We start from the raw sequence: 23,205 nt of genomic DNA on the forward strand, positions 1-23,205 counted from the left end.
CCGGGGCGTACTAGGGTGGGCTTTTCCTCTTCTTCTTTCCGTTCTTCTCCTTTTTTTTTTTTTTTTTTTTTTTTTTTTCCTCCACCTGCACTATCCGGGGTGAATCCGGGTGCAGTTGATGTATGGAAAAGAAGAAGGATCCGAGTCAATATTTTGTTTTTTCTCCTCTAAGCCGAGGGATAGGATTTTAATTATTTATCCACCCGAACCCTCTCCGGGTAAGACGCTGCTGGAGCCAGTGGGATAGTCCTGCCTTGCACAATTATTAAAGAGACTGATCACGTACAGTGGAAGGATAAGAGGAACCTCCACCAGATCCGTTTTGCCTCCTGTGAAAAAAAACAAAATAATGAAGGGGAACATTGCCACACTATTGAATTGATTGCTGCCCCCCCCACCCATCCCCCTCCCGACCCCCCACCCCCCCGAACCACCACCACCACCACAACAACGAAAAAAAAAAAAATCCGCTGGGATCTGCCTGCACCGGGACCTCCTTCGCTCCGGCTCGGAGGTGGATGCATTTTTCATGAGCGCTGGGTGAACAGGTGCAAAGTGCGGCGGGGCGGCCCGGCCCCGCACCCCGGCCCGCTTCGGGGCGGCGTGTGCGTGTCCGTGTGTCTGCCCGTGTCTGTGTGCGTGTCCGCGTGTGTGTGTGTGCGCCCCGGCGTGTGCATGTGTGCGTGTGTGTATTAGGAGATTATGGAGAGCAGCGACCGGGACATGTACCGCCAGTTTCAGGACTGGTGTCTCAGGACTTACGGGGACTCAGGAAAAACCAAGACGGTGACCCGTAAAAAATACGACCGGATCGTCCAGCTCCTGAACGGCTCCGAGTCGAGCTCCACGGATAATGCCAAATTCAAATTCTGGGTCAAATCTAAAGGCTTCCAGCTCGGCAACTCGGACGAGGTCAGTGGTGGTGCTGGAGGAGGGAAGCAAGTGCTGTACGTGCCAGTCAAAACCACGGTTAGTAGAGAATTGTCTTCCTTGTTCTATGTCGGCCGCTGCAGCCCGCTCCGGGAGCGAGAGGCGCAGGGGGAGCCGCAGCCACAGTTGGCTCCTTCCTCCCTCTTCCCCCAAGTCATCATCACCATGTTGCGTTTGCCTGTCACATTATACACCGCCGAGGTCTTTGTGGGTCCTTTTATTTAAAGCGATCGTGCGCACAACGCGCCCCGCCGGGTCGGTGTCGTTCTCCTCCTCGTCCTCCTCGTCCCCCCGTCCCCTCCGGGCCGCTGCGGCGGGGTTGGGGTGTGCTATTGTCCCGCCGCCGCCGCTCCGGCCATTGTGCCGGGCCCCGCCGCCCCGGGCAGCGGCCCCCGCCGCCGGCGGGGCTGATGGATGGATGGCGCACGGGGGTACCCTGCCTGGCACAAAGCCAGGCGCGGCGCCGGGCGGTGGTTCCCCGGGATATCTGTTGGGGTTTATTTATTTATTTATTCGTTCGTTAGCGTTATTTTTATCCTTTTTTTTCTTCATTGTTATCCCGCAGCCCTGGCGCCGCCGCCGAGCGGCCACGAATGTGCCCGGCTCGGCTGTGAAGCGCCGGCTGCGCTAGTAAGGGGCGGCGGGAGAGAGAGGATGCTCAACAAAGGGAGGACGGGGGTTCGGCATCACCGAGGGAAGGGTGTATTTTGTGACACTTTCTGGGGTCGCAGAAGCCCCTCAGCACTCCGTTCGATGCGCTAGGGTAGCGTGGCATCCCCGGCAGGCGCTGGCGTTACGGGCTCGGCGCAGGTCTGACAAGCGGGAGAGCTATTATGCTTGGTGGTGGCAGGAGCGACAGATTTTCCTATTTAAGAAGATGGGGACTGTTGGTTGCAAGTAGGTTTTGCCTATTGAACTCTCTTAATGTATCATTATTCTTACTTCCTATGCGCTGGGTCACGCAAGCTAAGCTTCTTTTGTCTGTGCGTGGGGCGGGTGTGGAGGGGGAGCCGAGAAAGGAAACCCGGCAATTAAAAATATTCCTGCCTGGGCATTTGGCTAGGATGAGCAATATTCTCTCTCTCTCTCTCTCTCTCTCTCTTTTTTTTTTTCCTTTTTTTATTTTTTTTTTCTTGTTTTTCTGGAGTGGCAGCTTTTCCGGACCTAGCGGGAAGGTTGCTGGGTGGCGCAGCAAAGGGGGCTTCTTGGAAAGTATTCTGGGTTGGGTTGTGACGTAGGCTGCCGGGGAAATCTGCCTCTCTTTGCCTTGCTGAAGTCATAAACCTGGGCATTCCCAGCGGCTGGCTTGTATTTGCCCCCTTGTCATCAGCGCCGTCACGGCCGTGAGGAGGCAGAAGTGGGAAATTAATTTTAAGGAGATCTTCAGGATGAAGATTTAAAGTAAAAGAGAAGCTCTGGACAGTTTTTTTCCTTCTCTATGGTTTTTATTCACCGAAGTGTTTCAGGTCTGTCTATAGATTCAGATGATTTGGCAGATCTCTGTTTTACTGTTACAAGATTGATTGCTCATCTCTGAGCCCAGACAGTACCATAGATACAATTTATAACAAAAAGGTTGCCTAAAGCAGAAGTCTTCAATTAGCTTAGTATTTTTTGAATATCCCTTCTGCTCACTGAAATAATTATTTTGAAGGGCCGGTGGGCAAGATTGTTTATTCCCAAGACTGTCTTTTTGACTGCGAGTTCAAAACTGTAAGCAAATTCAGTATTTTTAAAAATGACATTGACTACCCTACTAAATAAAGAGGATAACCTTAATTTTACATGATGGAATTTAAAAATTAGGTGCTTTTCTTGTCCTCTGAAACACAAGACTCAGTGATCAGCTTGTTTATTTTCTCTCACCTCTGCTAGGCCATGAAAGTCTGAAGTCCCACCTTCTATTCTGTTTTCTATTTTAAGAACACAGAATCAATTTTTTATTTTTATTTTTTCCCACAAGGGATTTCAGTGAGAAGTCAAGCATCTTGCAGGTCTTATGTACATCTGTGGGAATCATACCCTTGTCCGTGAATGTCTCTGTATGTCCATATATGTGTATTTATATAGGAGTAACTTTCTTTAGATAGTTTAGCAACCAAGCAGGAATTCTAATAAAATTAGGACTACCAGTGAAATCAAGAAAGGAAAAAGTTAGCATGACGTATCTGTAAGCAATTCCTGAATATCTGTATATAACCTGAGCAACGACATATAAACCTTTTTCAGAAGAGGTCCTTTTATGTAGGTACAATTTCCTCCTGCTGGCCAATAGAAATTTGTTGTCCAACATAAATGGGAATAGGGGATGCTCAGCAGCATTCAGCTCTGAAAAACAAATGCCAGGCCCTCTTAAACCCACGAATCTGGTGTTAATATCCCACCACAAAAGGCAGAGGAGTATTTAAGCAGACCCACAGGGTCTTGTATGAGCTACTTTGTATGAGCTACTGCCAGGGTCAGGGCAGTGCCTGTCAGGCACCGAAGGCTCAGAAAGAACATGTTTGACAGAACAGGGATGCAGCCCCTGGCGCAGAGAAAGTCAGTGGCAAAGCTCCTATTGACTTCAAGAGATCTAGAACTTCACACAGATGGGAATGATAAGTTACAAGGGGAAAAAATTGGATTTTCATCAGACAGTAATTGTTGGTAAGCCTTAAAAGCCCATTCTCTCATTTCTTTAACTCTTAATTATTATTTAAGAGTTTATTAATTTGTGATCTTTTTTTTCCTCCGCTCTCTCATGGTTATCTCATACATTTGGGCCTGTCCAATCCTCAGAGAGAGCTACCAAATGGTAGCAGAGCCCCAAACTGTGAATCTCTCCCTCATCCTCTCCCTCTTTTTGTCCATCACTTGATCTCACCATAGGTAAAAGTAATTTCAATTTAATATTAATCACTGCATGAGCACTCCCTGTTCAGCAACAGGATGGATGAAATTACAAGTTGGACTCTACAGTTACAAGCTGGTCAAAAATAAGCGAATATTCAAATACTTTGTTAGGAATTATTCTCTCCTTGAAGCTTTAAGATTTGCTGCTCAGCTTTGCTGTCAGCCAGAGAGATTTGCTCCTGATGGTGCTGTAATCCACTGCTGCTGGTAATTAGACATCATTACTGCTGCGTTAAAGGGAAAGAGAGAAGGAGAGAGGACAGGCTGGGGCTAATTAACTACTTGATTCTAATGAAAGAAAGAGAGCCTGATAGCAACTGGGAGGTTGCACCGGAACAGGTTAGATGTACAACACAGACTTAATTGAAGCAGGGTGTCTTGCAGTCTCACAGTAGCTCAGGCTTGGTCTACTTTCATATTCTGTGGGCACTAGTGCACGAGGTATTATTCTGTTTTTCCCTTGTCTGGTTGATGAGTAGCTCAAAATCGCAGGCCTGTCTTCAATATCAAGTTTAAGCATGCCAGCAAGGAGAATGCATAGATGATTATGTGCTGTCTTAATCTATTTTAGGGGTATGGTCTCCTCAAGAGCAACAGGAACAAATCAATTTCTGAATGTTCACATCCCTCTGTGGCCTAGGAGATGCACTTTCGGTCACCAGGCAACAACATTCCCTGCAAAACAGCCATTTTAGGTCCAGAGTGGGACAACACACAGTACGGTATTCCTGTGTGCTTAAGGTACTCCTGTGTGCAACCTAGCAAGTACTTCACTTCTGCAACTTTTCAGATTGTTTCTGTCACCACTGTAGGTTTTCTTTCATCAAACCCAAGGTGCACTTTGTGAAAGCAGTGGAATTATGCCTAGCTTAGACACACTGTAGAAATAAAACAGGTTAGGCCAACAAATATGCCAAATGGTTGACACTGTTGACTTTTAATGGTTAGTACTCACCAACCATAAGGAGGTATGGAACTAGTATCTCTAGTAAGATATCCTTTCTAACTGTATACATGATTTTTTGGGTGCATTTTTACAATGTATTTTCTGCATAGTTTCTTGAGCTGGAGCTATTCATTGATTGGCAACTTGAGAACAAATTTCTACTCATCACTTTCCTTTCTCTGGCTTGATGTTGTGTCTGGACACAAATTTGGACCCTAAAAATTAGTCTTGATTTAAAAAGCAGTTATAAAATAATGGCCTGAGTTGTATCAGCAGACTTTAAGCAGAATTTTCCATTAAAAAAAGAAGGGCCAAGATGACTGCAGGATAGCTCTCAAATATAGAATTTACACAGTATTAGCAAACTAATGGAAAACAACCTCAAAGGCCAAGTTCAGATTACTTTTATGTCATTACTAATTTGAAATGACTCCATTGACTTTAATGATATCACAGACCTAATGTATGAATTTTCCTGTGCTTTCTTTTGTATTTTCCAACTAAAAGCAGAGAGTGAACTTTCATTCTGAAACCAAATTTTGTTTAGCTTAAATCTTTAGATCCTTCAGAAGGATCTGGTACCTCATGGGTTGCTGCTAGCAGGCCAGCAAGGCTTTCTGCAGGTGCAGGGCTGTACTACTGAACCTGATTACAGGATTTAAAGCTTAAAATTATAGACCAGTCAGCTCTAAGGAACAGGCTATATCCCAACCCACCTCTGGTTCTGTTGGACATGAAGAATAGTAGATAGATACATGAGTTTATGTTCCTTTTCTTTTTGTACAAATGACTTTATTTATTAACAATAGAAAAATAAGATCACAACATAAATAGCTTGTAGGTCAAGATTTATCACTATATATTATTTTACATTGAAAATTGTTCCTTATTTTAGGGCATTTTGGTAGCAATTTGAAATTAAGCATATTTTTTTCTGCGTTTCTCCCAATTTTTGTACCCATCAATAGAAAAAAAATTATAAAAGTGTTTGTCCAATGTATATTGGTAGCTCTGTAGCCTGCTGAACTGCCAGCACATAATGGCAGTAAGTACCGCAGAAAGGTGACGCTGAGGGTGAGCTATAATTTATCCCAAGGTACGATGCTGTGGGAGTTTCACAGTCCCATTAAATGCACCTTCCAGGCTCAGGAGTGGTATTCAAACCCCGCCATATCTGCCCTGTTTTAAGTGCCCACCACATTTTCCTTAGCCCCTGCTCAGGTCTGCAGAGCTCTGTCTCCTCCCCTTACCCGCAGCCTCTGCCCTGCTGTTTGCAGACCTCCCGATGGAGTCGGTGAGGAGGGATGCTGGTGAATCAGAGAGAGAGTGCTGGAAAATGGTCACAGCAGATGGAACAAAACTGGTTTAGTTGGCAACTCTTAATGCAGGCATTCAGGGGAGTGTTCATGAATAAAGAGAATAACTCTGCCCTGGAATTAAAAAATGTTAAAGCTCCCATATGTAAGATGCCATCTCCACATGCGTGTGTGAGAGAGGCAAAGGGACAGGAGGCGCTGAGATTTCCTAGTAACAACGTTGAGTTGGAATTTTCCAAGAAAAATGAGCCAAGGAGAGCAGATTTTTAAAAACAAAGTGTTTTAAGGTTAGAAAATGTTGACTTTACTTAAGAAACATGAAATAGGGTATAGCAGTGTGCAAACAAAACTTAGTACTGATGTATCCATCCCATATATACACACACAGTGAGAGACAGGATGACAAATTCAGTGCTACCACCTGGGCAAAGGCCAGACTTGCAGCTCAAAAGCTCAAATCTTTCCAGTGATCTGAAATAAAACCTCACAGTTTGATTTTCATGCTTCTGTGAACCTTTGCTGAGAAGACCCAGGTGACAGTGAACTTGTTTCTTCGTGCTTACCCCGAGTCTCTTGTCAGTGAAGCTGGACTGGATTTGGTCACGATGCAGGGACTGCTGCTCAGATGCTCCAGCCCTGGTTTTTTTCGGATGTACCGAGTGCTGTTTCTGTGGCTACACAGCTATGTGATCAGTGGGAAATAAGCTGGAAGGTTAGGGCTAAAATGAGCTTTTAGGCATCAGTATGGCATGATGAGACTTCTTCTGATCTTTTTATGGAGAAACTTTCCCTATCCTCTGGGGTGATCACCATTGCTCTTGTTCCACTCCAGACTGAAAGGAGACTGCGGAGACTACACAGAGAGACTGCAGGTAGAGAGGGCTGCCATGAACACAGGCCCTGGGGGAAGAAGGCTAGTGCCAGTGCTGGATGAATGTGGGAGTTAATGATTCAAATTTCATTTTACACTACAAAAATAAATTAAAACTGGCTGACACTGAACTGTGAGTTTGTCTGCTGTTGAAAGGAGGCAACTAGCAGCTGTTAGGTTTGGTCTGAAGGAAGCTATTTGGGTCCCAATCTTCCCCAGTTATGCAGGATACACCTGTTGAGAGTTTGCTGGTAAAAGAGGAACAAAATAAGCAGGGCGTATAAATGAGGTAGATGTGGAGAAAGATCATGAGACATCGTGGCAGGAAACACACTCTCCAGGAGGGAGGATCATACCAGATTCTGCAGCCTCCCATGCATCGCAGAGCATCACAGGCATCTTCTGTTCCTTGTTGAGTAGGTTGACTGGTCAACACAGTCTCCAAAATTAGTAGAGCTTTACAGGATGTAAAAGATGTTTTTGTCTTGTGTATGTCATTTTAAACCTGCCAGAAGCCTCTCTGACTTTAGAAAACTCAGGCAGTGTTGGTGCAATGAGAGTTGTTTCCATTGTCCTGCAAGAGCACTGAAAGTGATCCTGTGGCTTGCTTAAATTACCCTTTTGTTCTCTTTAAATAGATGAGTCTCAAAACTTTACAATTCCACTAGCAAGGTTTTTTTAATGGTTTATGAACATTCAATATCCAGGTAGGTGTTGTCACTATACAGGAAAGAAATGCCACAGGTTAGGGCATTGAGCATTTTTTCAGATGCGCATGGATTTTCTTAGCAATGATCAACTTTGTCACAGACAGTTGTACAGGCTTCTAACTGCTTATTCAATAACTCTGCAAGCTGCAAAACTTGACAGTTACTGTGTGCATCTGCTGGGATTACAGCCTAGTTGTTGAAATTGAAATGGGGTGTTTGAAACATTTCCTTGTATATGAGGATACTCTTCAACTTAAGGGGCTATCTGTAGCAAACAGTTTACTTAATAAAACTGATCTATGTTATAGTTAACCTCAAGAAGAGACTTTTTTCAGAAGGAAATATTCTGTATAGACTTGGAAGGACAACATTTATCAAATGACCTACTTCTGCCTAGGATGAAACTCATTCAGCCTTTTTTGCTTGAGAGCCTGTAATTAAACTCCTTAGGGAAACGAGAGGTTTTACATTTTATATTGATAGCAAGGTCTGTGTGTCTGAAGGTTTTGTACATTTTGTTACCCCAGAGATTTTAATACAAGATATGGGTGCTACAACATTTTGACTGTACTTGGAGAAAATTAACGTGGTGAGATTCCTTGCACTTAAATGACTTATGGATCTAACTCACTGAATAACTTTTAAATGGGTATGACTTGTGACTGCTCTTTTTGTTGCCTCTGGAGTTACACATACCACTACTAATACTGCCAGGTGGAGTTTGTAGAGAACTTTTGTTCAAGGCAGATCCAGAGCTGAAGTAGCTGCCACTATTACATGACTATATCACTATATCATGACCTATCTCTAGGGTAAAGCAGCATTGTGCTGGTATATGGGAAATCACATTTAGGAATGGACTTTCACTACCCCGAGCTGATAGAAGATGACTAACAGGCAAGTCATTATATAAGTAATTGGATACAATAAGAGAAGAACAGCTAAGGTATGGCCAAAGGTTTCAGTGGACAGGAAAGATGAAGACTATAAACACGTTTCACAAAACTTTTTTTTTCAGTGTGTATCTTTTCTGATGTGGGAGATTGTTCTGCTTTAGGGCAAATTTTGGGAGAAAACCTCCAAGTAGTCACCCTAGGACATTGGTAAGGAAGTATCTATCCTGGGTTTACATTTTTCAGGTGACGAAATTGAAGAATGGTCAAAAATAGAGAAATAAAAAAACAGGGGATATTAAATTGCAGTGCATCACTGGGACTTGCACAAATTCAAAACCACCTAAAGAACTTAAGAATGAAGTAAATAAAATACTACTAAAATATACTATTTGCCACTATATATGACCATTATGTAGCAGTAGGAACAAAAAATGTACTAGGAAGGGAAAAAAGAACATAGTAAAGATAGCTCATAGAAATAACAGACTAGTGGACCATATGTCAACACCAGAAAAAAATAATCAGTAAGAGTCATTAAAATTATCTTAAGCATAAATATGAACTGGATCTGGTTGGTGGAACTAGTTTGGATTTTGTGGCCGTTAATGATGTTCTTCTAACTTGTTGTGTTCAAGAATCTTTCAGAAATTTTCAGGTGAAAACTTTTGTTTCTTGCTTCCTTCTGAAATGAAACCCATCTGATACAGACTTTATTAAAGCAGGGTTGCAACTTTGGCTATGATGACAAATTAAAACTGATGAAGAACTGGGAAACCATAGCAGGTGTTTGAGAGCTATACAACGCAGTCCAATGTACACACACACACATATATAAATATGTATACGTATATACACCTAAAACTCAGGGAGGTGAAGGGTTTTCAACACTGGATGGAAATGCAAATTAATTAAGTCAAAGAAGAATGGGGAGGTAAAATAGAAATATTGTAACAAAGGGGGAAAAAAGGGAGAAATCATGGCAGCAGAATTCCCTACACAGCACTGCCAGATAATTTACATTTTATGCCATCATGATATTAGCTTTTTGAGAGGAAAGGAAAAATTCAAGCTTTTCAATCACATCTAAAATTTATGGAATTAGTATCATATCTCAAGGGAAATATTTAGGAATGGTTTCAAACAAATCAAGAAATGTATCCAAAATGAGCACGGCAGGTGTAACAAAAATTGACATTAGGGAAAGTATAGAGAATAACATTGATAACTTACTATTCTCGTCAATGAAATGGTATGTCCTTGCCTTTAATAGCATGCTTAGTGTATTTATCTCATCTCTAAATGGTTGCAAGAGATGCAACAGAAAACAGACACGTAAAGAGGTAGAAGGAAAGTGAAAGAAATAGTGTGGTGTAAATACTGGTGAACAGCAGAGAAAATTCAGTTGCCACCCTTTTAAATTCCATTTCATGTCCTAACGCTCTTTTGACAACCATCTCAGAAGGTAAATTCAAAGCTAGGGCATTTTTATAAACCAAAGCGATGGGAATGGAAAGTCTGCACTGCTGTCCCTAGAGAAAGCCTAAATGATTAATCCAAAATTTCTTCCAAGGATTTTACAGGAGCTCTGTGGCTCTCATAAGGATGTAGCATGCTCTTTATGTCAATTCAGCTTTGCTGGCTGGAGCAGAAGTGAGGACAAGGTCATGTTCGTGCCCTTCCTGCTCTGTGCCACTGGGAGTGAGGGCATTGGTGTGATGGCGTGAACTTGCTGCCTGGTGTCTTGCAGCATCTCCCCAGGTGTTGTCCCGTAGAGCCTCTATCAAGGGTTAGTCATGTTCCAGCCCATCCATTCAACACAAGGAAAGATTTGTGGGGCACCTTGAAATCCCAGCATCCTCCCAGCCCCTTCCACTTTGCACTGAATTTTAGCACTGCTGGTGGTCTCAGCCTGCATGCTCTTGTTTCATGAATAGCTTAACAAGTTTTAGGTATGTCTTAGGTTGGCTGATGCTATAGCAATGGAAAATAAATCAGTCATTATTGCATGAGGCACAGTATTTTGTTTAGGAATTTGTTTATTTACTAATTACTGGGCTCTGAAACATCTTTTGCAGACTCCCTTGCAGACTGGTACTAGATGGTTCGCTGGTCAGTTGGACTGTAGCAGTTTCTGTGGCTTGTTGCTGTGGTGATATCACTACTCTGGAGGAAGGAGGGGAACAAGTTTCTGAGGTCCAGCACTACCCTATGTGGACCAGTGCATGAGATTATTGTGGTTTACATGGAACGTTTGCAATGAGCTGCCTCTGGTTTACAATTTACTGCACTTGTGGTGAGAAGGAATGTGCTACTTTCACCTCTGTATTTTTGTCTACCTGTGTCAGCTTTTTGAGTGTGTGTATTTGTCGAAACTATTACCAAACCCTTACTGTGGTGGAAAGAAAAAAGAGCAGAATTATTAGAGAATTAATGATAAATATGAGAGGAATAACTCGTTCAAATGATGCCAATTTCTGAAAGACTTTGCTTTTTCACCAATGGCACCAGGAAGTATGGCATATATATATAATTAGATGACCTGTCCCATTGCATTTCTCAAGAAATGGCAGTGGAAAAGAAAAAAAAAATGTAGCTCCTTCCTTCCTCCCTTAATCTAGACATAGTCATAGGGGTTTTTTATGACATATTTTGATAACCTTTATCTTTTTATATTCTGCGAGTTCAGTAAAGCCCCCTGGCTATGGTTGCTGTAATACTGAAGTATTTCATTTGTACTGAGCAAACAGTCAGCATTCTTTTAATGAGTGCTATATTTGAATGCCAGCCATCCATCTAAAACCTGTAGTTCAGGCAGATCTCATCTATTTATCCCTTTTTGTCTCAATTTGGGCTTATTCAGCAAGGAAATGGGATAGTAAATTCTGTATGAATGCAGCAGCAATAACCAGAATTCTCAAAAAGACATTTATTGTAAACTTCTTGCACATTGACCCTGTGTTTTTTTGGAAAACTTGCACAAGTCCTCTGCCACATCTTACTAATGTAGAAGGCCTCATTACCATTGTTTTGGTGTAACTGAGAGTTGAACTGGGCATATAGGGAGCTTTCAAACAGTTAAATTTGCATCTAAGCAAATTATAAAGCAATATAAATAAAGCTAGCTTTGGAAGTGAATAAAGCTAGTTAAAATGAGACTACTTTCTTCTTTTTTAATTGCCTCTCTATATAGCAAATTTCAGTATTTTTCTCTTCATCCCAATTTTGGCAAGATACATCAGACTTCTAGGAAACTAAAAATACTGGAACTGAAAATACTGTTTTACCTGTATTCCTAATTGAATCTTACACTTTGAGCTGGAACCAAAAGGACCGCTTTCAAAAGCTGGGTAGGAAAAAGCATTCTGAAACAGGAGAAAGCGGGTGAAATTTTATTAATAAGTAGAACATTTCAATTAATAGAATTTTAATGAACTATGCATTTTTCTGCTACTTATCACTGAACTTTAATGAATTTATAGGCAATTACAAGATTTCTTTTTTAATAAATTTAATTTTAATGGATGTAAAGTCAGGAAAATTTTCACATATACAGACTTAAAAAAATCAAGAAATTTGCATTATCATTCTTGCTGTTATTTAAAAGCAGGCAAATAAGAAAAGTACAATATAGATGATTAAGTGATAATATTTTAAAGTAAATTAGTATTTTGCCTAATAGAGGCAAAGAGTGAACCAACAGACCTACAAAAAAGCTGAAAAACTGTAGCTGAAGGAAGCTGGAAGGAGTTAAGCCAGTGACATTTGTGAGGCTTTGAAGGATTCGTCCTGCCATCCTAAATCATGCTGGGTGAAATCCCCTCCTGGGATAGGACCAGCAGAAAGTCTGTGAATCGTTTTTTAAAAAAATTTGGCACAAAGGTTATGCCCCTGTTTTGAAGACACAATGCAGCCCCTGGCTGATGCTTGGGCTTTGCAATGGTCGGTGCCCGAGGGAGCAGTCCATCCAGAGTCCATCCACAAACCCCTGCCCTGGGTATTCAATGCCCAGATCAGTTGGTATTGCTTGACTGCATAGCAGTGACTGAACTGTCAATAGGATACATTTAGATAGTATTTTTTCTATTTGTGAAGAATAATTTAAATGTAAGTGCTATCTGGTTTTGCCAACGTAAATTCTGATGTGCTAGAGACCCGTGCTTAACAAGCATATAGAGTAGTTTATAAAATGTGTAAAAATATCTAGAAAGGTTTAGTAACAGCAAGGCCAAATTCAGCTCAAAAATAACACCGGGCCACTCTGCTCCCACTTCTTTGGTTATAATCTTTTGCCACATTGAAGTGCACTCAGTGCAATGCACTGTGCAGACAGCCCTCTGTTGTAGAAATCCCCAGGTTCTGATTGTTCAAGGAGGAATAAACAAAACCAGAGAATGAGCATGATTTCAATCCTTCAGGCCACACACATATTTAAGTCAAATAAAAGAGCACCTCTCACCAAGTAAACACACCCAACACATATATTCACCCTCAGTTACACTGTTGAGGTTGTTTGTTTACTTGTTTTGAAGTAATCTCCCTTTTCCATGGATATTGCATTAGGACATTTGCTATGAGGACAATTCAGATCTCTTTCCCTTTTTTTCTGTCTCTTTGAACTATATTTGCATTAGAGCAATCCTGCTTCTAATAAGAGGGGAAGGAAAGTGAGATGAGAGAACAAATGGGGTGAAGTGTGAAAGCCAATCAAGTAAAAAACTTTGGCTTAATAGCTTCCTATGAGCTGATCCTTAAAGCAAGAAAAGTCAGCCTTGGAAGAGATGGAGGCTGAGAAAAGTAAAATAAGCCTGGAGAACACATATTACACATTTCACAGTAATAATAATAATAAAGCTAATAAAGCGGGCAAAAGAAGACAGATGCTTTCTGTTAACTGTGTAATAACACTACTTCTGATCTTCTAAAGTAGTATTTAAAGAGCTAGGAATACCTGTCAGCTACCTAAAAGCACAGAACAACCTTAAGATATTAACTGCATAACAAAACTGCCTGAAAAATGTGTTGAAGATGAAACAATTTTTTTTTTTGGGGGGGGGAGGCAGAGGGGAGCATTTTCTCAAGGAAATTTGATATCAGCAGAATTTTGGATAAATTCCCAACCATTTACCCATTTATTGCAAATTGGAGCCTATTAGTCAACAGTTAGTTCAATGAGTATCACAGCATGATGTGGCAAAAAGTAGCTAAGCAGAATGTTGCTAGACACTAAAAAGCTTTTAGGTACACAAATATGCAAACAGTCACTATAGGTGCTAGATACACCTAGCACCTTGAATTTGGACATGTTTACCATTGTGTCATAGCCCCAATATCTATCTGATGCCCATAGTGTGTTTTCCTTAATCCTTGTCATTTGTCTTTACTGCTGCAGTTTATTGTTTACTAATAGGCAGAGAACATTTTTTTTCCCCCCCTGTGCTGCCTTTCTTTCCAGACCTCAAGGCCTGCTGTTTCTCATTTTGAATTCCAATCCAATGGCAGGTGCCAAGATTAAGATGTATGTTATCTGTGGGCAGGAGGATCAGCCCGTTTATGTGGCATCAGTTGAACTGAACCACTCCCTGTGCTGGCTGCATTTTAATATTTTTAATCTTGCTTTGGAAGGCATGCTATTTTGGTGAGAAACCAAATGCATTCAAAGCTGCACAAAACAGGAGACATACAAATGGGTTTCTAAATCTAGGCTTCTGTAAAATTAAAAAGCCAAACCAAACCAAAAAAAAAAAAACCAACACAAACCAAACCAAAAAAAACCCACTTAAACACACATAACTGGAGAATCTATTAGGTCCAGTCCACCCACAACCATCTGGAACACTAAGTTATCTGTCGGATTTATCCAAACAAAACTTTGGACAAAACATGAGCAGAAATGAGGTGAAGAAGTTGAGCTGAAGTAATTTTTACATAAATCTTTTAAAAGGTGCAAGGCCAAGAAGGCAAATTTTAAGAATTGCTGAACGGTATTACCATAATAATGTGAAATAGACCATTTTAAAGGCAAAAAGCTGTTCCCACTGAAGTCAATAGCAAAATCTCACTGACTACAATAGTAGCGGGATTGGTCTGCTAAGTAGCAAACCATGCTTTAAAAAAATCAATACTTCCATTTTACAAGGTAATATGGATAACAGTATAGTTGCCTATTATCAGAGCCCATAGTCTCTGGATTTTATCTCTCTAATAATGGCAAGGTTTAGCACCTATCTTATGAATCATTGAGAGGAAAGACATAAGCCATTTCAAAGCATCTCCCCCGCCCCAGCCGAGAAAGCTCTCCAGAGGCAGGACGCGCTGCACCGAGCGTGCCTCCATCAGCGGCGTGCAGCAAGGATTACTCTGAAATGAATGGCTGCCTCGCTCGGAAAGAAAAAATAGCATTAATCGCTGTGGAGCTCGGGGTAGCGTTTGATGCCCGGGGCTTCCATTCCAACCCTTCGTACGTGCCAACCATAGACAGAGATGCCCCGAAATGGGTCAGGTTTTTGCCTCAAAACTCCACCGATTAAAAAAAAACAAACAAAACAACCAAAAAACAACCCACCCAAACCGCCGCCCTCCCCCCCCCCCCCCAATCAAAACAGAACCAGGAGATCTTTTTATTTTGTATTTTCCCTATGAAGCACTGCCGCGTTGTGATCCAAAACAGAGCTCTACCCCATGCGTTCATCTCTACGCCGAGGATATACATAGATCTTAACAGATCTGGAGATAGACTTCGGGGAAAGGAGTTAAGTCTCCCTCTCCGGCCGCACCAGGGCAGCCAGAACGCTGAGTGTTTATTCCCTGGAGTCCCCACCGGGGCTTGTCAGGGTCCCTCGGCCGCGGGGCTCGCGGTGTGCCGGGAGCGGGGTGTCCCCCCGCGCCCCGGGTGCGGCGGAGGCGCGGTGACCGTGACTCCATCGGACGTAATGAGCGCGGCGGCTCGGCAGACATGTCCCTCACCCCTCCCCCTGCAGCCATATGGTGCCGTAAACAGCCGAGCTGGGACGGGGTTTTGTTGTCGTTGTGTGCGCGTCCCCCGCCCCTTCTCCCCGCGGGTGTCCCCGGGGCGCGGCCGGGGTCCCCAGCGCCTCTCCCCGGGCGCGCCTCGCCGGGGACGGGACGGGGAACGGAGGCGGCTCCGGAGGGACCATCTGCCGGGGCCACCCCTCGGGGACCGCGTCCCGGGATCCCCCCCCCGGGGAAAGCAGCGCGGCCGCGACGCCAGCTGGGTGCGGGGGCTGCCCCGAGAGGGGGCACAGCCCTCTCCCCTCTCCCAGCCCGGTGCCGGCTCCATTAATTGATGCAGGGCTCGGGCTGGCATTGAGGGCACGGGGGAGGGGGAGCGGGGAGAGGGTGCGGCTGTGCCGCCATCGCCTCCCCCCGCCTGTTCCTATGGAAACAGTGCAATACCTCCGGGACACACACACACACACATACACACATACACACACTCACTCCCGCTCCTCGCTCCCACTCGCGGGCGGGGGGGCTCGGCCGGGCCCGGCCGCCGCGCCCTCGGCAGCGCCGTTCCCATGGCGACGGGCTGCGGCAGCACCTGTGCGGCCACCGCCGCCCCCTCGGCCCGCTCCCCCCGCGCTGCCGCATCCCGGGCGGAGCGGCTGGGCCAACCCTCCAGGGAAAGGGCTGCGGGTGGCTGGGGCGGGCGGGGATTCTGTGCCGCCGCGGTGGGCACGGCCGGCCCCTGCGCAGCCATCAGCCTGCAGCCAGTGGAAGCACTGTGAGATGCAGTGGAACATCGTCTCCAATGTATTTTCAGTGCACTGAATGCCCTGTGTCTGCCCGGAGTAGTGGTTGTTGCAGGCACGGGTAGCGTTGCGCTGGAGATGGATGGATGTTAGGATCATGGAATGTTAAGGGTTGGAAGGGAACCTAAAGATGATCTACTCCAAGCACGCCCTGCCATGGCCAGCGAGACTTCCCACTAGATAAGGCCTTATCCAGTCTGTCAGGATTGGGGCGTCCACAAACTCCCTTGGGCAACCTGGTCCCTTGTCTCACCACCCTCACTGTAAAGAATTTCTTGTTAACACCTAAGGTGAATTTCCCCTCCTTCAATTTGTACCCATTGCTCCTTGTCCTGTCACTACAGTTCCTGATGAAGGGTCCCTCTCCAGCTTCCCTGTAGGCCCCCTTCAGATGCTGTGAGGTCTCCATGCAGCCTTCTCTTCTCCAGGCTGAGCACCCCAAACCTTCTCAGCCTGTCTTTGTAGGGGAGGTGCTCCAGTAGTCTTATCTGCTTTGTGGCCCTCCTCTGGACTTGTGGTGATGGCCTTCTCTGTCTGAGGAGCTGTGTGGGCAGCCATGGATAGGTTTCAGTGCTAGCCAGCCCTGTTCCCGTGTTCCTGTGGATGGGTGCTGGTGTGTCTGTGCAGTGATACATATTTCATCGAGGCTGTCTTGCACACTTGCAGTGCACTTGCACCATGGCTGTGTAGCCTGCAGACAGCACAGACCTTGGGGACTAGGAGTTTGACTTAAGGACGCCCTTGACTTGGGAAACAAGCCCCAAATCTAAGAAAATTCGCTGTGATGCCACACAAGACCCTGCTGGCAGGGCTGTGCAGCGTCACAACAGCTACAAATACATGCTGTAAATAGTGATGTGTCGTGGTTGGTGTGATTTGAGGTGCAGGGAATGGAAATAAAACCTCATGCCACAGTCACTGCTGGTGTTCACTGTTGCTTTCTGCTTTTGTCAGAACCCAGCACTCGAGACATGTCTTGCTACCAGCCCTGGTGCTCTCTTACCATGTGCAGGTGGCTGTATGGTTTGTAGCATAGTATTCTGTTACAGCTGTTGCTGAAAAAAAGTGTTGCTCCATTTTTGGCCCTCAAGGTATTACTCTGGCTATTACAGGCAATAAAAACATTTGCACATGGTTGTAATAGGAAAACATGGACTTGGGCCCCTGATATGCAAATATTAATATCTTATATTTTGAAGCCAGGTCTGTTCCTCTGAGGAAGACTTGTGGGTCCCTTCTGCCATGTAGCTGATGGGTCAGCCCAGAAACTGGGGAGAATGGGTAGACAGGAGGAATGTCTTTAGCCCTAAGTACTAGAAGACGTTTCTCTTTTACCCATAACAAGAAAAAAATGGTTTTTATCAGCTTCACTAAATGCTGGATTGTGTGGCACAGAATACAGCTGGAGGACTCCTTTTGTCTTTAATAGAATGCTTCTGGGACCTAGAAAGTTAGTAAAATATGTGACCGATAGTAATATCAGACTCCTTTTTTCTTCAATCAAATGCTTCTGGGACCTAAAAAGTTAGTAAAAATCTGTCCCAGAGTAATATCACACATGAAAATAAAAATTTAATAACTTTATGAAAAACTAACCACCAAACTGTATTTGTATCCTAAAGATGTCAATGTCAAAAAAAAAATCAGGAAGCTTTCTTTTTCTTTATAGATATTAAAGTGGCTCAAAAATGGAATCTTATCAACTGTCACAATTTCATTGTGAGTCCCATGGTGTTTGTAATTTTTTTCTTTAAAAATCCCATCTCCAGTCAAATGCTTGTGAAAATTCTACTTTTGTGTTAAAACCCCTCCTATACAAAAATCCTTTAGCAATGCCCACAGCTGTATAGAAAAGATTGTCTTAGCAACAACTCCCTGTCAGTTCTCCAAGTCTCTCAAGGACCATGGATATTTCATTATCAGCCTTTTGACTGATGAGTTTATAAAGTGTGGGTAGTTAGTGTGGTTCTAGAGACTGTTGATTTATTAATGAATGGTCTTGCAGTCTCATGGTTGAGAACTTTGACTTTAAACTCTGCAAATGTCCCAAGCGGACCTGTAGACTTAGAAACCAGGAAATAAAAAAAGCAGGGATTTTTTTTCCCCCTAAATCATAAGATTTTTCAGGGCAATTTAGTGATTTTCCATACCCCATTTCATTAATTCAAATATCAGTTAAGTAATTATCCTTAAAACAAAGTGAGAGAATGAAGGATATAATTTGAGCAGAATCCTTTCAACATAAAGCCTAGTAAGCTCTTTGAAAAGAATTCTGAAGGTGCTCAAAATAACAAAACCAGACAAATTTAATTATAGAGATCGGAACACTGAATACATCTTAAATTATATAAAGCTCAGCCTCATAATAGGGGAGTCTAGAAGCTTCAGTTTCTGAAGTTTACAAATCAGATTTTAAAAGCTTAACCTGCAGAAAACTGTGTGAGTATGCTGCACCATAAACAAGATCCAGAGAAGGAGAGCATTCTAGTGAACTTGCTGAAGACTGTTTCCCAGGTCCCATCTCACTGGGAGACATTCCTTCTGGTGCAACACAGCAGTGCAGGAGGACTGAATGTGAAAGCAACATCAATGCCTTTATTTTTTGGCATCTCAATAGTAATAGGTTGACTTCTGTGGGACCAAAAATGCAAAATAAATTGCTACAGTAACTACAGCATCAATAACTCGCAAGGATTAATTCAGAGAATTTATATAGCTTGAGTTATATGTAGCATCAGTTGAGTTGATCACAATCATCACCCCCAGTTAGATCAGCAGGTTGAGGGAGATGTCTCCATCCCTCTGCCCTGCTCCCATGAGACCCTGCCTGGAGGGCTGTGTCCAGGACTGCAGTCCACAGAACAGAAAAGACATGGATCTGTTGGAGTGGGTGCCAAGTTCTGCATTTCGGCCACAATAACCCCCTGCAGCGTTACAGGCTGGGGATGGTGTGGCTGGACAGTGCGCAGGAGGAAAGGGACCTGAGGGTTCTGGTCGAAAGCCGACTGAACAAGAGCCAGCAGTGTGCCGAGGTGGCCAAGAGGGCCAGTGGCATCCTGGCCTGGATCAGGAATAGTGTAGCCAGCAGGAGCAGGGAGGTCACTGTTCCCCTGTTCTTGGCACTGGTGAGGCCACACCTTGAGTGCTGTGTCCAGTTCTGGGCCCTCAGTTTAGGAAGGACGTTGAGGCCCTTGAGCGCGTCCAGAGGAGGCAACATGGCTGGTGAGGGGCTTGGAGCACAAACCCTGTGAGGAACAACTCAGGGAGCTGGAGGTGTTTAGCCTGGAGAAAAGGAGACTCAGAGGCGGCGACCTTATCACTCTCTACAACTTTCTGAAAGGTGGCTGTAGTCAGGTGAGGGTTAGTCTCTTTCTTCAGGCAGCAACTGACAGAATGAGAAGACACAGTCTTAAGCTGTGCCAAGGGAAATATAGGCTTAATATTAGGAAAAAGTTTTTTACAGAAAGGGTAATAAATTATTAGTATGGTCTACCTGAGGAGGTGGTGGATTCACCATCTCTGGATGTGTTTAAGAAAAGACTAGATGTGCACTTGGTGCCATGGTTTAGTTGAGGTTAGGGTTAAGTTGGACTTGATGATCTTGGAGGTCTCTTCCAGCCTAATGATTCTGTGATTCTGTGGGTCCAGAGGAGGGACACGAAGATGACTGGGGGGCTGGAGCACCTCTCCTACAAAGACAGGCTGAGAGAGTTGGCGCTGTTCAGTCTGAAGAAGAGAAAGCTCCAGGGAGAGCTTATTGTAGCCTTTCAAGCACTGCTATTGTAGTTCTTGAAGGGCACTTACAGGAAAGACGGACAGAGAGTTTTCAGCTGGACTGTTGTGACAGAACAAGGGGAAATCTTTTTAAACTGAAAAAGGGTAAATTTAGATTGAACAGAAGGAAGAGATTTTTTACAATGAGAGTGGTGAGGCATTGGAACACCATGCCCAGGGCAGTGTGAGTGTCCCATCCCCAGGAGTGTCCAGGGCTAGGTTGTATGAGGCTTTGAGCAACTTGATCTGGTAGAAGGTATCCCTGTCCACGGAAGGGGGATTGGAACTAGAGTATCTTTAAGGTCCCTTCCAACACAAGCCATTCTGTGGTTCTATGATTCTATCTCTGTAACTCATGAGGCTCTGTATAACTGATGTCTGGGAAGGATGAAAGCAAACAATAGGATGCTCAACTGGAAACTGTTGTCTTAATAGATTTTTTTTATTTCATAGAATATACAGGCTGAAACATACACTTAATGGAGAAGGAATGTCTGTAAGCTATGAGCAGAAACAAGGAGACAAAAAAACAAAAGGGGTGGAAGAAAAAAAAGGAGCATCTGAGCAGAAAATCTAGTAGGAAAAAATGAAATGGAGCAATGCTTTTTACATCAATATCCAAAATCTGAGTGAAATACAAAAAAAAAAATTTTTTTGGGGTATCATCAGAAATCCTAAAATGTATTTGTCAAAAAAAAATTGAGTAGAAAAATATTCTGACCCCTGGGGGAGAGTGTAATGATGGCATTGTGTTGTGAAGTACTCTCAGATGGCAGGTTACTGTTAAAAATGACTGAACAAAATGGAAAAAGGGCAGTAGTAGGGGATAGATAGATGGGATAAAACCCCAGATACAGAATGAAATCCCATCCTAAACTCATTGTACCAGCTGGTGACAGCTACCTCAAGGGTCTGTTCGTTTTTCCTAGGCTACATTAGCAGCTTGCCATGCCAATGAAATACTGTTGAATCAAATTGAATTTAATTTCACATATATCCCCACATGAAGACCAAGCACACATATTTACCAGACGTGCAGCTGTGCCTGTCGTCTACCCAGAAAGCAAATTTCAGGATACATGCAGAATAGCCCCAATGAAAAGTTATGCTAGAAATGATTTGATTTGACGGGAAATTACTGTGTCATTTCCTTTTAAAGGCTGTAGCACACAAAATACAGTACTGTAATAGGCTATTTGCACAGAACAGAACAGAAGAGGGCTTGCCTGTATGGTCCTTTTAAAAAATTTTCTTGGTGATCCATACTGGCTTGGCAGTTGTAGACATACAATTTTGAATTTAGAGTTTACCTACAACCGGCGTTGTATGTGGTTTGGGTAGCCGATGTGATTTGTCAATAAAGTAATAACATATTTTTCTTAGAGCAGGCAAGGCTTAAATGATGTAGATGAAATACATACTCAGATCTCAGAGCTGACTCTCTTGGTGCAAGTGCATCAAAGCCTTTTCAGTCATTTTGGAGTGAGTGGCTGCTATAAAGTGCAAGCAAATGAGTGGGTGCAATATATTTACAAAGAGAGACACGTGACACAACAATTTCTACCACACTAGTGTTCTTGGTTTTGCTAAATGTTTCACAAAACATGTGATCTCTTGCAGTGTGTCTTGGGAAATGTAGTCCAGGAAGACTCAAACCTGACAAAGAAATGGTCAAAGTTTGAGATAACCAAATTGCAGCTTCTTGTAGGTATAGCAGTATATCAGAAGATGCAGTTTAGTGTTGAATTGATGCGTAAAGGAACAAAATGTGCATTTGAAAATTCAGTCCTTGATAATGTTTTGTTCAGCAGAATAAAAACATTTCTGTTCATGTTATCAGCAAGATGAAAACAGATGTTGGCTTTCCTTGTGAAATAAATTTGAACTTTATAACTGTAGCCATATCTGATGTGTATGTGAAACTGTGATCTTTGCATTTGCTGAGGAATGAAAAGTGATGATTGTGTGCCGCTAGTCCTTTGCAGGCAAAGCATCATTTTGGAGAGAATAGGACAATTTGGAAGATTGAGCCATAGTTTATTAAAATCAATGTTACCCTGAGATGAGCTATGCTGGTTAGAACAAGCTGTTCATATTTGCGGGGTTGTGATCCCTGTAGAGGCCATTCACTTAAGAGTTGAACTTGATGATTCTTCTGGGTGCTTTCCAACTCAGAATATGCTGATTCTTCAATGGGATTTTAAATTATGCTATGATCTGTGAAGAAAGAATGTGCTGAATACCTTGCAAGGGAAGTTATTTTTGGTAGGAGATGAAATTTGGCTCCTGGAATTGGGAGATAAGCTGGAAACTAGGCAGTGACATGACAAAGCCTTAGGGAGGTGATCACCTATTTCTCACTGCCACCAAGAGGCCCTTGCTAACTCCTTCTTAGCAGATATGATCTAGTATGACAGAGGAACTTTATTCTCCAATGAGTCCTAGAGAGGGTTAGTGTCATGGCTGGGCTCCGTGTGAACTTAACGAAGAAACAGCAGCACGGCAGACTGCAAAGCTTTTGTGGCAGGCTCCTGGCATAGGCTCAGCCAAAGTTTCTGTATTTACCTCTACTAGTCTGTAAAACAGTGTCTCAGACGCAGTAATAAACCTGCCTCAGAAGAGTAATTTATGACAAGACAAGAAATTACATTGTGAGCAGCAGAAGACAGTTCCTTTTCTGTCAGGGGTGGACTAAGTGGCCATTTGATTTTTCTTTCATCCATCCCTGATTTTCTATAATACTTTCCATCTCAAGAGGTCGTAGATGATGAATTCAAGCTAAACTGTTGGTTACAACCAGCTCTGGGTTGGATGGCACATCTGTCAGTCAAGTTGTACGCATCATATGAATGTCATGAGAGGAAGAGAACTTTATTGTCATTACTGAGGGCATCAAAGTACTGTGTCCCATTAACTTATTACAGCCAGTATATATAGATGTGTGAGAAAATGCACAGGTCACTTAATACTTGTGAATTACAGCTTTGATACAGATTGAACACAGAAGTTTAAACTAAGATATTGGGAGAGAGATCACCAAATTCTTCTGGACTTTATGAATAATATAATCATTATACTGTGCTTAAAACATAATTGAA

At 43.2% G+C, this 23,205-nt stretch overlaps 1 protein-coding gene across 3 annotated transcripts in view; it reads left to right on the top strand.

Annotated features, from left to right (window-relative positions):
- The first annotated feature begins 588 nt into the window (after positions 1-588).
- NOL4 (nucleolar protein 4) overlaps positions 589-23,205 on the top strand; it is a 190,175-nt gene continuing 167,558 nt past the window's right edge. For 2 of the 3 annotated variants that reach the window (XM_066181863.1, XM_066181880.1), the window contains exon 1: positions 589-969. In XM_066181863.1, the coding sequence (XP_066037960.1) occupies positions 703-969 (267 nt within the window). In that variant the 5' untranslated portion in view covers positions 589-702. The remainder of the gene's footprint in view (positions 970-23,205) is intronic. The other variant, XM_066181872.1, reaches the window with a different exon arrangement.

Source organism: Chamaea fasciata, unplaced genomic scaffold, assembly GCF_029207755.1.
Source record: "Chamaea fasciata isolate MVZ Bird 193981 ecotype frontalis unplaced genomic scaffold, bChaFas1.0.hap1 SCAF_1, whole genome shotgun sequence".
Classification (NCBI taxonomy): Eukaryota; Metazoa; Chordata; class Aves; order Passeriformes; family Sylviidae; genus Chamaea; species Chamaea fasciata.